An 18,027-nucleotide genomic window follows, 5' to 3' on the forward strand; every position below is an offset into this window, starting at 1 on the left:
AAATGGTGGAAATGTTACAATTAACACCGACTAAAATGTTCATGCAGTTTTAAAACGTTAAAGGGACACTCAAGTCAAAACTAAACTGTCATGATTTAGATAGAGCATGCCATTTTATCCAACTTTCCAATTTACTTCCATTAACAAAATATTAACAGTCTTTTTATATTTACACTTTTTGAGTCACCAGCTCCTACTGAGCATGTGCAAGAATTCACAGAATATACGTCTATGCATTTGTGATTGGCTGATGGCTGTCACATGATGCAGGAGGAGTGGAAATAGACATAACTTTAAAATTTGTCAGAAAAAAAATCTACTACTATTTTGAAGTTCAGACTAAGTGCTATTGGATTGTCTTGTTATTATGCATTTATTGACTATGCAAATCTACTGTATTTACTGGTCTTTTAAACAGGTGTGTGAACTGAGTGCAAAATGGAAACGGATATCCTTTCACACTAACATTTTTTTTAATGCTAATTGTTCTAACTAACGCACTTTAACCCAAGTACTATGGGGATCACAAACTATTGTTGGTAATAATCTTCATGTTGTCGGGCTGCTACCGAACCCTTTTCATTGTTGACGCAATCACAATTAGCCATGTGTGCATGTTGCTTTAGCCATCTAGCAGCAGTTTTTCCAACAATGTTAACAGTAATGTTATACATAGTTGCTAACACTGCTGTCAGAGACTGCTAAGGACATGAGCACACTCCTATGGTCCTATCAGCCTACCTAGGGTCACTCTTCAACAAAGGATGACAAGAATAGAGGTATATTGAAAAGTTGTTTAAAATTACAAGCTCTATCTGGTTTGTGAAAGTTTAATTTTGGCTTTGCTGTCCCTTTAAAGAGCCATTTAAGATAGTAGAATCATTAAAGGGACACTAAACCCCCCAAAAATATTTCATGATTCAGGTAGAAAATACAATTTTAAACAACATTCGAATTTACTTCTATTATCTAATCTGCTTCATTCTATAGATATTCTTTGTTGAAGAAATAGCAATACACATGGGTGAGCCAATCACACAAAGCATCTATGTGCAGCCACCAATCAACAGCTACTGATCCTATATAGATATGCTTTTCAGCAAATGATATCAAGAGAACGAAGCAAATTAGATAATAGAAGTACATTAGAAAGTTGATTAAAATTGCATGTTCTATCTGAATCACAAAAGAAAACAATTTGGGTTTCATGTTCCTTTAACACATGCATAATAAAAAGACAATGCAATAACACACAGGCAGTCTCTGTGAGCGAGATTGACTATGACATTTTATAAATGGCTGAAGTCAGTGTTTTAAGGTGATCTTGCTTTACTGCACTTCTCTGTGTGAGGTGATGATTCTCTGTCACTGGAGGAATTTTAAACGCAGCATTGCCATCTGCATTGAAGGTGTAATGTAAATGACCCCTTTACATAATATTGATTAGCAACACAATTTAAGTTTAAGTGTCAACCGAAAGATGGAAAACAAAAAGCACTTTTGTAAAACAAAAAAACTGCAGCTAACAGTCTTCTATGGGATATTAATATCCTGCACACAAAATCTTCTTCCCAAAAAGAAAAAACAAACCAAAAGTTAAAAACGTGTTTAATTATACTTTTATTCTAGCCCTACACATTACTTCAGGACTCCAGGCATGCTACATTTTCCAGTGCATAACGTACTACTTTGAAAGAAGTGATGTTAGCAAAGCTCCTCACTAGCCAATGAAATTATAGGGAATAAGACTGTCAGCCTCGCTAACATTCTCTGGTTAAACGATTCTACCATTGACTTGTAATACCAGATCGTGATCTATTCTTAGAGCAGGGCTCCAATATGGATAACACACCCTGCGCTGTCAATAGATCTCCACTAGTAAACTAAGAAAATATCATCTGAAATTAAGATATTGTTATCTGATGAAAACAAGTGCAAGATTGTGATTAACACCTATGCACCTATGTATGTAGCTTGATACTGTGTGTTATAGAATGCTTACAATGAGTTATGTGTAAGGTTTTTGCATTGATATTGTGATACTTCCCATATATTGAGATACAATTTATCCTAGAATATGTTTGAGAAGCCTTAAAGGGACAGTAAAGGCATACAATTTTAAACAACTTTCCAATTTACTTCTATTTAATTTTCTTCGTTCTCTTGTTATCTATTGCTGAAAGGCACCGGAAAAGGAAAAAACCTAGGTTCTAGCTGCTGATTGGTGGCTGCATATTCATATACCGATTGCCATTGGCTCACCCATGTGTTCTGTTAGAAACCAGTAGTGTATATTATAAATAACCCACAGAGCGAAAAGGACGAACATCCCACTTGTTTTTTTGTTTATATACCTACTTTCAAGTAGGTTCTCACTATAATTTTCAGTAGAAGATAAGTGGACAATTGAAAAGTCAGTCAAGACTAATAATTAATTCAGTATGATGATATGTTCAAATGCAGTTTTTTTTACTTAATGATATAAATTAATGACATGCATGAAATTAATGATTTCATATCATTTTGATCATTCATTCTGGTTAATTGAATTAACAATGTTTTAGACCTACAAGCACTTAATTCAATCATACGTCAATCTTTAAATGATCATATTTAATTTGTTTTTAAACTTCCTAGTTTAAGTGTGATTCAACAATTTTTTTAGCTTAAATAGACTGTCTAGTAAAAATTAAACTTTCATGACTCAGTCTCAGGGCATACAATTTTAAACAACTTTCCAATTTATGTTTATCATCAAATTTGCTTTGTTGAAAGCTAATCCTAGATAGTCGCATTTGCTAATTTGTAAGCCCTTGAAGTCCGCCTCTTATCTCAGTGCATTTTGACAGTTTTTCACAGCTATACACCACTAGTTCATGTGTGCAATATATATAACATTGTGCTTACTCCTGTGGAGTTATTCATGAGTCAGTACTGCTTGGCTAAAATGCAAGTTAAGGGGGCATTCTGCAGAGGCTTAGATACAAGGTAATCACAGAGGTAAGAAGTGTATTAATATAACCGTGTTGGTTATGCAAAATTTGGGAATAGATAATAAAGGGATTATCTATATTTTTAAACAATACAAATTCTGGAGTAGACTGTTCTTTTGAATGATGTGGTTTAGTAATTGAGCACGTGCACAGACTTACAATGAAAGAAAACTTGCAAATAGACAAGAAATAGTTGGATCAGGCAAAATTAGATTCTATGTCCATTGTTTAGATCCACTGTGTGTTAAACCTTTGAAAAACAAACTTTGTAAAACAGCAAGAAATTACTATTCTGACTGATTGAAATAGCATTGTCAAATCGTCCCTATCAAAGATATTGGGGGTTTACTTGGATGCACTTTAGATAAATGGGCTGTAGGGGAGATGCGGAACAAACTGAAATGGGCTAGAAATTGAAACCTCAGACAACACCATCCAGTAATAACTTTCCTTTTTATAGGTCCAAAGAATTGTGAAGTTAGAGATCGTCGGATACTGCATGGAGTTGGGGAAAAGAATCTTCCTTATTGTTCTGAAGATGGCAAATTTTTCCCTGTTCAGTGTAAACTCCTCAATACAACAGACAACATGGCTCTAGATATTATTACCAGCTTCAGCAGGTAACAGTGTTGGAATCTTTTTCTAATTTATGAAATTATAATAATAAACATAGTTTGTAATTAAAATCAACTTTTGCACAGCTAGATTAAAAGCAGAAATGGAAGAGTTAGTTGCATCATTTAGCTAAAGGGTTATAGACCCAGGGCTATGCCAAGGTCTCTCCTCACCTAATGTAGCTGTTTGCATGCAAGTAAGCTTTGGGGTTACCTACCTGAGACACTACATAAACGCAGCTGTCTGTGAGTGCTGGTGAGTTAGAATGCACACAGCTTTAACTGACTCTTCTAATCTAGCTGTGTGCATGCAAGTAAGCTTCTCTGGGGTTACCTACCTGAGACACTGTACACAAACGCAGCTGTCTGTGAGTGCTGGTGAGTTAGAATGCACATGGCTTTAACTGACTCTTCTAATCTAGCTGTGTGCATGCAAGTAAGCCTCTCTGGGGTTACCTACCTGAGACACTGTACACAAACGCAGCTGTCTGTGAGTGCTGGTGAGTTAGAATGCACATGGCTTTAACTGACTCTTCTAATCTAGCTGTGTGCATGCAAGTAAGCTTCTCTGGGATTACCTACCTGAGACACTGTACACAAACGCAGCTGTCTGTGAGTGCTGGTGAGTTAGAATGCACACAGCTTTAACTGACTCTTCTAATCTAGCTGTGTGCATGCAAGTAAGCTTATCTGGGGTTACCTACCTGAGACACTGTACACAAACGCAGCTGTCTGTGAGTGCTGGTTAGTTAGAATGCACACAGCTTTAACTGACTCTTCTAATCTAGCTGTTTGCATGCAGGGCCGGTGCTAGACTATTTTGTGCCCTAGGCAAGACCAGCTACTTGCGCCCCCCCCCAAAAAAAAATGTCTGAAGTAAATCATTTTTATGTTGAATTAATCATTTTATAGTGGAATCTAGAACCCCTCAAACACACACTCACATACAGACAGATTCACTCAAACACAGACAGACAGATTCACTCAAATACAGACACAGATTTATAGATACACACAGACTCTCTCAAACACACAGATACACACAGACCACCTCAAACAAACACTCACATACAGACAGATTCACTCACACACACAGACTCACATACAGACAGATTCACTCAAACACACGCACACACACTCACATACAGACAGATTCACTCAAACACACACAGGCAGACAGATTCGCTCAAATACACTCATAGATTTATAGATACACACAGACTCTCACACACACAGATACAGACAGACCACCTCAAACACACACTCACATACAAACAGATTCACTCAAATACACACACAGATTTATAGATACACACAGACTCTCACACACACAGATACAGACAGACCACCTCAAACACACACTCACATACAGATTCACTCAAATACACACACAGATTTATAGATACACACAGACTCTCACACACACAGATACAGACAGACCACCTCAAACACACACTCACATACAGACAGATTCACTCAAACACACACACACACTCACACTCATATGCAGACAGATTCACTCAAACACACACAAAAGTAAAAGACAACTTGATATAGATTCACAATAATAGACAGTAACTGCATTTATAGATGTGCAAAGTTTTTTTACTAGCTCTAACAATAAGCAAAGTATTTAAACATGAAGCATTCCCCACACACATACATGGCCTGGAAAATATTGCTCCAAATTTAATCTACAAGTGGATCCTCCCTATAGGCCACATACGCTGTGTGTCCGTGTGCATCTGTAAACACAGTACACAGCAGGCACTCATGTATGCACACAATTTGGGATTATAGATTACATACATACATACCTCCCCTAAACACACACAATACACAACAGGCACTCATGTATACACACAATATGAGATTATATAGAATATTATTATATTTATACAACTAAGTTATAATGTGACATTAATTTACTAGGACTGGTCCTAGTTTGACTTAGTTTGGGGAAAATGCTCTAACACTAACTGTTATATTTTCTATATCAGGCTTTTAAATCTTGATGCCTGATTGCCTGTGACACACATACCGTGTGCATGCCTGACTCATGATGGCTAATTGGCTACATATATTAAAGGATCCATGATCCATTTATCCCAAAACAAAATGTATAGACTGAGGCTGAGCAAAAAGAAAATTAAATTACATCACTGGTGAAAGTGATGTTTTTGCTCACCAGACACACCAATTTGCCACCGGCAGTCCGTCACCAGCCTAGACTCACTGCTGCTGCTTCAGCCTTCTTGCCTGCCTCCCTGCCTCAGCTTGCTGCTTCCTGGCCTCAGCTCGCTGCTTCCCGCTCTCAGCTCTTCTTCCTGCGCCTGCAGTTGCTCCTGGGACTCTGAGTGGGAGGAAGTGATGACGAGTGTCAGGGCAGGGAGCGTTGCGCTGAGCGGGAGATCACTGCGTCATCGCGTGAGGCCGGATCAATCTAACTATCATTAGCAGCCATCAGCCATCAGCCAGCCAGCACGCTGCACTTGTCAGTCTCTACAACATACAGCGACCGTAAGACTTAAGTTGATGCTCAGTCTCACGGCCGCTGTATGCAAGTACTGTCCCCTGCTCAGGCAAATGTTGTACTGGAGTCTGTACAACCCAGGTTGTGGCCGGCTGCGCCCTAGGTTGCAGTGCGCCCTAGGCGGCTGCCTAGTTGCCTAGTGGGAGCGCCGGCCCTGTTTGCATGCAAGTAAGCTTCTCTGGGGTTACCTACCTGAGACACTGTACACAAACGCAGCTGTCTGTGAGTGCTGGTGAGTTAGAATGCACACAGCTTTAACTGACTCTTCTAATCTAGCTGTGTGCATGCAAGTAAGCTTATCTGGGGTTACCTACCTGAGTCACTTGTAAGCCAACACAGCTTTCTGTGAGTGCTGGTGAGCTAGAATGCACATGGCTAAAACTAACTTCTAATCTAGCAGTGTACATTCAAGTGAGTGCTGGTGAGTTAGAAGGAACATGGCTGTAACTAACTTCTAAATTCTAATCTAGCTGTGTACATTCAAGTGAGTGCTGGTGAGTTAGAATGCACATGGCTGTAACTAGCTCTTCCATTTTGTTTTTAATCTAGCTGTGTACATTCAAGTGAGTGCTGGTGAGCTAGAATGCACATGGCTGTAACTAACTTCTAAGTTCTAATCTAGCTGTGTACATTCAAGTGAGTGCTGGTGAGCTAGAATGCACATGGCTGTAACTAACTTCTAATCTAGCTGTGTATATTCAAGTGAGTGCTGGTGAGTTAGAATGCACATGGCTGTAACTAACTTCTAATCTAGCTGTGTATATTCAAGTGAGTGCTTAAACTTTTTTTTTAATTCTTGTACATACATACTGTTACTTGTAAATATATTCTGTTATTATATCATTTATGTATGTGTCCGAATCTCTTAAAACAAGTTAGTTTAACCTCCTGTTTGCTGGTACAACTGAATTACTGTGTCGCACAATGATGTAGGTCTAATAAGTGTGTCGCCAACATGAAAAGTTTGGAAAGCTCTGTCTTACAGGATGTGTATAATCTAAATCTCTTTTTCATTGTAGGGCTCCAGATGCCTTCAAGTCATTTACATCTCTGCAAGAATCTTTCCCAGAGATCTCTGGATATTGTTACTGTGCTGATAGCCTTGGCAGGGAGCTTGCAGACACCGGTAAATAATCACCTTATTGTTTCATTCTAGGGGCTGGTTTATAGCAGCAGCTTAAATTGATACAAAACACAAACATTTACTTTCAAGATTTTAATACAATTTTAATCAAATTTCCAGTTTTCAAATTTGCTTCATTCTCTCGGTATCCTTTGTTGAAGGAGCAGCAATGCACTACTGGGAGCTAGCTGAACACAACGGGTAAACAAATAACAAGAGGCCTATATGTGCAGCCACCAATCAGCAGCTAGCTCCCTGTAGTGCATTGCTGCTCCTGAGCCTAACTAGGTATGACTTTCAACAAAAGGATACCAAGAGAACAAATTAAATTAGATAGTAGGAATAATATGGAAAGTTCTTTAAAATTGCATGGTTTATCAGAATAATGTAAGAAAAAATGGGTTTCATGTTCCTTTAAAGGGACAATCAAGTAAAAAAAAAACTTTAATGATTTAAATAGGGCATGTAATTTTAAACAACTTTCCAATTTACTTTTATTACCACTTTTGCTTTGTTCTCTTGGTATTCTTAGTTGAAGGTTCATATGCCAATTTCTCAGACCTTGAAGGCCACCTCTAATCTGAAAGCATTTTGACAGTTTTCACCACTAGAGGGCATTAGTTCATGTGTTTCATATAGTTTACATTGAGCTCAGGCACGTGAAACTCCTAGGAGCAAGCACTGATTGGCTAAAAATGCAAGTTTGTCAAAATAACTGAAATAAGGGGGCATTTTGCAGAGCCATAAATACAAGGTTATGACAGAGGTAAAAAGTGTATTTATATAACTGTTTTGGTTAAGCAAAATTGGGGAATGGGTAATAAAGGGATTATCTACCTTTTTAAACAACAACAATTCTGGTGTTTACTGTCCCTTTAAGGATGCCTTCTCTTGGATATGTACCATCCTGATGGGTTAGTTGATAAAACTATGCAATACATCCCTTAGAGTATATTGCATACTGTGTTCTAAATATGTAACTGCCCAGTAGAGCACATCAAGAACTAAACAGTTGATTGTATAGACTCTTCATAAAGGGACATTATACCCAAAATGTATTTTACTGCAAACTGCTTAATTATGTCAAACTCTCTTTCTACTTCCTTTATGGTTTTGTTTTTTTACTTTAATATAACTCCCACTGCCTGGCATATATTCAGCATGATTTAGAACCGTGATCATGCCACATTCTACACAGTGATTAATTAATCAGTGCAGAAGTTTTTCTTTCATATAGGTGGCGAGAGTCCACAAGCTAGTTACTGATCGCATATACATTCCTACTAGAAGGGGGCAAAGTTTCCCGAACCCCAAATGCCTATAAATACACCTCCCACCTCACTCATACCTCAGTTTTATAAACTTTGCCTCCTTAGGAGGTGGGTAAGCATGATGTGCTTGATTTCTTCAGTGAAAGGCGCTTCTAAGCATATTTAAGCCCAGTTCCTCTCTAAGTGCAGTGTTTGTCTGAGGGATGTGAAGGGAGTATTGCCTGATGATACCATGTTTTCGCCTATGGGAAATCTATTCATAAGGCTCTCTGTAAATCGGTCGCAGGAATTCAGCTGCTGCCTCCCTTTATAGATTGACAATATACTCTTGTACCATTACCTCTGCTGATATGTTTCAGTACTAGTTTGGCTATCTGCTATATGTGGATGGAGGTCTTAAAGGTAAGTATGAAAATGTATCTTTTTTTTAACAAAGACACTCTCAGCTATGGATTGGGCACTTTTAACCCCTTAAGGACAAGGCCATTTTTCAATTTCTTTCCCTTAAGGACCAAGGGTATTTTTACATTTCTGCGGTGTTTGTGTTTAGCTGCAATTTTCCTCTTACTCATTTACTATACCCACACATATTATATACCGTTTTTCTCGCCATTAAATGGACTTTCTAAAGACACCGTTATTTTCATCATATCTTATAATTTACCATAAAATAAATTTATAAAATGTGATGAAAAAATAAAAAAAAAAAACACACGTTTTCTAACTTTGACCCCCAAAATCTGTTGCACATCTACAACCACCAAAAAACACCCATTCTAAATAGTTTCTAAATTTTGTTCTGAGTTTAGAAATATTTACATGTTCTTTGCTTTTTTTGTAAGTTATAGGGCAATAAGTACAAATAGCACTTTGCTATTTCCAAACCATTTTTTTTTTTTTTTCAAAATTAGCGATAGTTACATTGGAACACTGATATCTGTCTGGAATCCCTGAATATCCCTTGACATGTATATTTTTTTTTTTTAGTAGACATCCCAAAGTATTGATCTAGGCCCATTTTGGTATATTTCATGCCACCATTTCACCGCCAAATGCGATCAAATAAATAAAATTGTTCACTTTTTCACAAACTTTTTCACAAATATTAGTTTTCTCACTGAAATTATTTACAAACAACTTGTGCAATTATGGCACAAATGGTTGTAAATGTTTCTCTGGGATCCCCTTTGTTTATAAATAGCAGACATATATGGCTTTGACGTTGCTTTTTGGTAATTAGAAGGCCGCTAAATGCCGCTGCGCACCACATTTGTATTGGGCCCAACAGTGAAGGGGTTAATTAGGTAGCTTGTAGGGAGCTTGTAGGGTTAATTTTAGCTTTAGTGTAGTGTAGTAGACACCCCAAAGTATTGATCTAGGCCAATTTTGATATATTTCATGCCACCATTTCACCGCCAAATGCGATCAAATAAAAAAAATTGTTCACTTTTTCACTAACTTTGGGTTTCTCACTGAAATTATTTACAAACAGCTTGTGCAATTATGGCACAAATGGTTGTAAATGCTTCTCTGGGATCCCCTTTGTTCAGAAATAGCAGACATATATGGCTTTGGCATTGCTTTTTGGTAATTAGAAGGCCGCTAAATGCCGCTGCGCACCAAACTTGTATTATGCCCAGCAGTGACATGGTTAATTAGGTAGCTTGTAGGGAGCTTGAAGGGTTAATTTTAGATTTAGTGTAGAAATCAGCCTCCTATCTGACACATCCCACCCCCTGATCCCTCCCAAACAGCTCTCTTCCCTCCCCCACCCCACAATTGTCCCCGCCATCTTAAGTACTAAGTAATAATCATATTCTGCTGTGTAGGATCCCCCCCTTAGCCCCCAACCTGCCTGATACCCCCCAAAGAGCTCTCTAACCCTCCCCCCACTAACTATTAGTCACAATTTTGGGTACTGGCAGCTGTCTGCCAGTACCCACTTTGCACGTTAACTTTTTCTTTTTTTTTGAGAAACCTAACATTTTCTGTAGTGTAGCTGCCCCCCATCCATACCCTACACCCTCCCCCTCCGAGATCACCCCCAGATCAGCCCTCCATCACCCCTCCTAAGCACCCACCACCCTCTCCCAGCAAAAAACAAAATTGCACAATTGGCATAGATCGCAGGTGCGCACACGCGCGCACCTGCCCCTCACCTCCAGCGCTCGCTCCCGCGTGCTCCCGGCATACAGCAGCCGGAAGGAATTTCCACATTGATGGGCCACCCACCCCCCTCCCTGCAATGGCACCCACCCACCAACGATCGGCACCATCACTGACCGATGCAGAGAGGGCCACAGAGTGGCTCTCTCTGCATCGGTGTGCCTAAAAAGGTATTGCAGTGATGCCTCAATATCGAGGCATCACTGCAATACCTTGAAAGCGGCTGGAAGCGATCAGGATCGCTTCCAGCCGCTTGAAACCCTTAACGACGTACAGGGTACGTCTCTGGTCTTTAAAGACCAGCTTGTGTAAGACGTACCCTGTACGACATTCGTTGTTAAGGGGTTAAGTAAAGTTGTTATATATTGTTTATATATGCCTTGAGTCACTTGTTTAATGCTCCTTATATATTATAACTGCACAACAGGTTTCTTTGAGTTTGAAACATATCTTAGTATGTCTTAGCATGTCTTAAAAAAGAAGAAGAAAAAAGACATGTCTTTGCATGTCTTGACATGTCTGGGGATAAAACTCCACCCCCAAATCACCCTGTGTTTTCATTTTTTATTTTATTTTAACGTTTCTTTTTATTGAGGTAGCAATAACACTTCAGTACAAACAAAATAAACAAAATTTCCAATAGGAATTTCAAAGGACAGCAATATTTTTCTGCTCCTCATTTTGTTTTCAATACATGAAGATAACGTTGTGTCTTCGATGGCAACCAGGTCCACGAGTGGGACCAAACTCCCCAGAGTTCAGAGGAGGACACTCTAATTTATATCTAATGCTGCTATATAGTGTCAATCAAAGCAAACTAGTAGAACTGTTACAACCAAACAATCTTCAGATAACAAAGTGAGCATTGTGTTTTCATTTTTTTGTTAGAAAGCTATATGCAGCACTTATTATATCACTGCTTATTTCAATGCTTCCTTTTTTTTATATATTAGCGCTCTTTCCCATTCTCTCAAGCCTGTTATATATATGAGCATAGATATAAAATTGCAAACTATTTATATATTTTTTAATTATTTTTTTTTGCAACTATGTCTCAAACTGAACCTGTTTCAGAAGTGGCCATAGAAACTAAGCTGCTTTAACATATTTCTACAAAAAGATAAGTGTGTTTGTTGTTAAAGGCTGATCTAATTAGATTTTTTCAGCTCAACTATGTGGCTATTGTTTTAATATTTTGTTACATTCTGACAATTTTTCTATGATTATAAATGCTATCACTGTTAATAATTCCCAGTCTAATGCAGAGGGAGTTTCTGCAGCAATAAAAGATTGTATTGCTACAGCCATAGAGAAGGCTTTGTCTGCTATTCTGCCTTCAAATAATTTTTAAAGGGTTTTGCATTATGTTCTTAATTCTATTGAATTTTGTACTGACCGACAGCATACTGACGTATCTTCTACTGATGGGGGTTCCTCTGATTTGGAGGATCATGCATCATAGACAGAGACTTCTTTTTTGTTTAAAATTGAATATATGTGTCCTTTAGGGATTGAGGAGCCTAAAGCTCCTGATGATAGACCTAATAATTGTTTAAATTCTGTATTTAAGACTACTGTTATTACTCCTAAAGTATTTCCTATTCCAGACGCTATCTCTAATCTCATTGCTAAAGAATAGTCTAAGCCTGGTACTTCTTTTAATTCTTCTTCTAGGTTTAAAATAATTGTATCCTTTACCTATTGATAATTTGGAACTTTGGGGAAAAAGTGCCTAAAGTTGATGTAGCTATTTTCACTCTTGCCAAAGGTACTACCATTCCTATAGAAGACAGCAATTCTTTTTAAACCCTTTAGATAGAAAACTTGAATCTTATCTTAGAAGGGCATATTTGCATACTGGCTATATTCTTAGACCAGTTATATCTATAGCTGATGTTGCTGCTGCCTTTCTATTTTGGGTGGACAGTTTATCTCAGTAGTTGTCTAGAATTATCTAACATTATTCTCTTACTTCAAATCACTTTATTTGCTATGCTATCTTTTGATGTTGTGAAACTTAACATCAAATCTTTGTCTTTAGCTATTCTTACTAGAAGAGCTTTATGACTTAAATCTTGAAATGCTAACATGGTATCTAAACAAGATTGCTATCTCTTTCTTTTCAAGGTAAATAATCTTTTTTTGTTTTTAATTGAATTCTATTAGTTTCACTATCACTGGAGGGAAGGGAGTTTTTCTGCCCCAAAATAAGAATCTAAGGGTAAATTTAAAGCTCCCAACCGTTTTCGTTCCTTTCGTAAGATTAGAGAACAGACAACCACTCCTTCCCCTAAGGACTTTGGCTCTAATTGGAGACCATCTGCGAATTGGAATAAATCCAAGTTTTATAAGAAACCAAATCCTGCCCCTAAACCTCCATGAAGGTGCAGGCCTCAAGCCAGTTCTTCTGGTAGGGGATAGACTAAAGCTATTTCAAAGAGTTTGGACAGACTCTGTCCAAAATCAGTTGATTCAGAATATAATTTCTCAGGGGCATCGAATAGGATTCAGAATAATACCTCTCTTGGGAAGATTCTTTCTTACCCATGTACCAAAAACCCCAAGTAAAATCTCAAGCCTTTCTGAAAGGGTTAATTGTCCCAGTTCAACAGCAGGACAAGGATTGGGTTTTTATTCAAATCTATTCATTGTACCAAAGAAGGAAAATTCTTTCAGACCAATTTTAGATCTGAAAACTTTAAATCATTTTGTAAAAGTCCCAACTTTGAAGATGGTGACTATAAGGACTATTCTGCCTTTTGTTCAGCAAGGTCACTTCATGTCCACAATAGACTTACAGGACGCTTACCTTTACATTCCGATTCATCCAGATCAATATCGATTTCTGAGATTCTCTTTTCTAAACAAGCATTACCAATTTGTTGCTCTTCTGTTTGGCCTTGCAACAGCACTAAGAATATTCTCAAGAGTTATAGGTGCCCTTTTATCTGTAATCAGAGAGCAGGGTATTGCGATGTTTCCTTATTTTGACAATATCTTGGTACTAGATCAATCTTTTCATTTAGCAGAATCTCATACAAAACAACTTCTGTTGTTTCTTCAAAGACATGGTTTGCAGATCAATTTACCAAAGAGTTCCTTGATTCCTCAGACAAATGTCACCTTTTTAGGTTTCCAGATAGATTCAGTGTCCATGACTCTATCCCTAATAGAAAAGAGACGTTTGAGATTGGTTTCAGCTTGTCTAAACCTTCAGTCTCTATCATTCCCTTCAGGGGCTATGTGCATGAAAGTTTTGTGTCTCATGATTGCAGCATCAGACGCAATCCCTTTTGCTCATTTTTATATGAGACCTCTACAGCTTTACATGTTGCACCAATGGTGCAGGGATTATACTCAGATATCACAGTTGATATACTTAAATCCCAACACTCAACTCTCTCTGACTTGGTGGTTAAACCATCACCTTATTTTTCAATGGGCCTCCTTTGTTTGTCCTACCTGGACTGTGATCACAACAGATGCAAGTCTCACAGGTTGGGGAGATGTTTGGGGGTCTCTGACAGCACAAGGAGTTTGGAATCCTCGAGAGGCAAAGTTAGGAATCAATATCTTAGAACTCTGTGCTATTTTCAGAGCTCTTCAGGCTTGGCCTCTATTAAAGAGAGAATTGTATATTCGGTTTCAAACAGACAATGTCACAACAGTGGCAAATGTCAATAATCAAGGGGGGACTCACAGTCCCCTAGCAATGAAAGAAGTGTCTCTCATACTTTCTTGGGTGGAATCCAACTCTTGCCTTATCACTGTGATTCATATACCAGGTGTAGACAATTGAGAAGTGGATTATCTTAGCCGTCACTCTACATCTGGGGGAGTGGTCTCTACATCCAGATGTGTTCTATCAGATTGTGCGGATATGGGGTCTTCCAGACATAGATCTGAGGGCCTCTCAGCTAAACAAGAAACTTCCCAGATATGTCTCCAGGTCTAGGGATCTCAAAAATCATAATGAAACAATATTATGTGTTTCTGATAGCAGCAGCTTGGCCTCACAGGTTCTGGTATGTAGACATTGTCCGAAAGTCCAGTTGCCAACCTTGGTCACTTCCTATAAGACCAGACCTTCTGTCTCAAGGCCTGTTTTTTATCCATATCTCAAATCTCTAAATTTAAAGGTACGGAAATTAAACGCTTGCTCCTTAGTCATATTTCTCTGACTCTGTGATTAACACTATGATACAGGTTTGTAAGCCTATTTCAAGGAAAATATATCAAAAGGTTGGAAAACCTATATTTCCTGGTGTTCCAATCATGATTATTCTTGGCATTTTTTTTAGAATTCCTAGGATTCTACAGTTTCTTCAGGATGGTTTGGATAAATATTTGTCTGCCAATACTTTGAAAGGACAATTCTCTGCTCTTTCTGTTTTATTTCTCAGAAAGATTGCTAATCTTCCTGATGTTCACTGTTTCGTACAGACTTTGACCCGTATCAAACCTGTTATTAAATCTCTCCTCCTTGGAGTCTAAATTTAGTATTAAAGACTTGGCAGGCTCCTCCTTTTGAGCCTATTCATTCTTTGGACATTAAACTACTTTCTTGGAAAGTGTTATTTCTCTTGGCTATCTCTTCTACTAGAAGAGCTTCTGAATTATCTGCTCTCTCTTGCGAGTCTCCTTATCTGATTTTCCATCAAGATAAAGCTGTTTTGCAGACTTTAAATTTTTGCCTAAAGTTGTAAATTCTAACAACATTAATAGGGAAATTATTGTTACTTCCTTGTGTCCTAATCCTAAGAATTCTCTTGAAAGGTCTTTACATTCTTTGGACGTGGTAAGAGCTTTTAAATATTATGTTGAGGCTAATTTGTTATTTTTTCTGGTTCCAGAAAAAGTCAGAAAGCCTCTGCCATTTCTTTGGTATCTTAGTTGAAACTTCTGATTCACAAAGCTTATTTGGTGGCGGGGCAGTCTCCACATCAGCAGAGAATAACAGCTCATTCTACTAGATCAGTTGCCACATCTTTTAAGAATGAACCTTCAATTGATCAAATCTGCAAAGCAGCCACTTGGTCTTCTTTGCATACATTTACAAAATTTTACCATTTTGATGCTTTTTCTTCTTCAGAAGTAGCTTTTGATAGAAAGGTTCTTCAGGCAGCTGTCTCAGTTTGATTCTAGTGCCTATGATTTAAGTTTTTTGAATTTTTAAGAAAACTTAATTATTTTTTTGGATTTAATTTCTCCCTCCCTCTATAGTTACTCGTGGACTTCCACATCTTGGGTATTATATCCCATCAGTAACTAGCTTGTGGACTCTCGCAACCTATATGAAAGAAAACATAATTTATGTAAGATTAACAAAACAATGAGAATCCTGTTAAAACACAAAGAATAAAGTCCAAAATACAAAAAGAAAATGTGTTAAGTGCACAAAAATAGGATATACATCCTAAAATCTTCCGTGTATGTGTCCTTAAAAAAAGGAAACAAATATAGTGAAGTCCTGTTTAGGAACAAATAAAGCAGAGGGATGGAGTTGTGCTCACACTCGCTAGAGCTATGACTTAGCTCTCTGTTTAAAAGCCCATATTAAACCTTTCTGTAATTAAAAGGACCGTGAAGACATCGAGCTGGTTAAAAAGTTTTTTTTTTATTACAATGAATAAATCCACTCGGGTATGAAAGACTATCTCAAGAACACAACCGCATTTGGATAACAGATAACACTGACAATTCAAGCGTGTTCTGTAAAGTGGAGTTTCAGTTCTAAGAGTCAACACCCTCCTAGTGATGCAGGAGTCTTTGCGGCCAATCGACTTCCAGCGCATGTTTCACCTGGTTACTTCCGGATTTTTCAAGGTTCAGATAAAAAACTAATTGGTATAATTAGCAAACACTGGAATATTTTAAAAAAAGACAGCGGATTGGATAACATTTTAGAAAATAGACCTAAAATTGTGTTCAAACGTACCAAATATTAAAGATAAAATTACAAGAAGTTTTTTAAAAGAAGATTTGAAAATCATTCTATAAATGTGGACGGTGTATGGGCTGCAAACCAAGACAGAAATATTAGAAGTTTTATACAAATGATCATTAGTGTAGTGGATAGAGAGTCAGGTTAATATCTTTTAATGATTCTTCATAAGTAGGTTTGATTCCCTTATTTCGGATATTTTCATATAAGCTATATATATATATATATATATATATAATATATATATATATCTATCTATCTAAATAAGTACAAAATATATTGTTTATATGGTGTGTGTTCTCATATCTGTATGTCTTAAATTCATTGTAATTGTAATCTTAACTTGTTGTCTGAACATATATGCTTACATTGTACCAATCCATACCACATTAAATATATTGTAGTGTTTTAGATGCCTGGATTTGTAATATTTTTAGACATAATAACCATAGGTTCGAATACGCAGTTCCAATTTCTAATAATATTTTAAAAATTGTATTGTATTTTTATTTTTTAATTGTTATAAGATATATTGTATTTTGTCAAATATGATTTTAGTCAAATATATTTTGTATTAGCCCATTTTTTACTGTACCATTTTTATCCTTTTCATAACAATGCTCTGTCAGATGCGATCCCACATGTGTTAATGTCAACAAAAGAGAGGTCCATATGATAACCAATAGAAATCCCTCATGGCAAATAAAAGGATATCCCTATGAACAGAACGTCATCCTTGAAAAAGCCGGAAGTAACCCGGTAAAATGTGCGTTGGAAGACGATTGGCCGCAAAGACTCCTGCATCACTGGGAGGGTGTTGACTCCACTTTACAGAACACGCTTGAATTGTCGGCTGTTATCCAAATGCGGTTGTGTTCTTGAGACAGTCTTTCAGACCCGAGTGATTTTAATTGTAATAATAAAAAACACTTTTTAACCAGCTTGATGTATTCCCGGTCCTTTCGATTACAGAAAGGTTTAATATGTGCTTTAAAACTGAGAGCTAAGTCATAGCTCTAGCGAGTGTGAGCACAACTCCATCCCTCTGCTTTATTTGTTCCTAAACAGGACTTCACTATATTTGTTTCCTTTTTTAAGGACACCTACACGGAAGATTCCAGGACGTATATCCTGTTTCTTTCATGTAATTAGCAAGAGTCCATGAGCTAGTGACGTATGGGATATACATTCCTACCAGGAGGGGCAAAGTTTCCCAAACCTCAAAATGCCTATAAATACACCCCTCACCACACCCACAAATCAGTTTTAAAAACTTTGCCTCCTATGGAGGTGGTGAAGTAAGTTTGTGCTAGATTCTACGTTGATATGCGCTCCGCAGCAGGATGGAGCCCGGTTTTCCTCTCAGCGTGCAGTGAATGTCAG

At 37.5% G+C, this 18,027-nt stretch overlaps 1 protein-coding gene across 1 annotated transcript in view; it reads left to right on the forward strand.

Annotated features, from left to right (window-relative positions):
* Positions 1-18,027, forward strand: part of TG (thyroglobulin) — a 535,242-nt gene that overhangs the window by 45,558 nt on the left and 471,657 nt on the right. Inside the window, exons 5-6 of the mRNA XM_053715949.1 lie at positions 3,454-3,613; positions 7,160-7,266. Coding sequence (XP_053571924.1) covers positions 3,454-3,613; positions 7,160-7,266 — 267 coding nt within the window. The remainder of the gene's footprint in view (positions 1-3,453; positions 3,614-7,159; positions 7,267-18,027) is intronic.

Source organism: Bombina bombina, chromosome 5, assembly GCF_027579735.1.
Source record: "Bombina bombina isolate aBomBom1 chromosome 5, aBomBom1.pri, whole genome shotgun sequence".
Classification (NCBI taxonomy): Eukaryota; Metazoa; Chordata; class Amphibia; order Anura; family Bombinatoridae; genus Bombina; species Bombina bombina.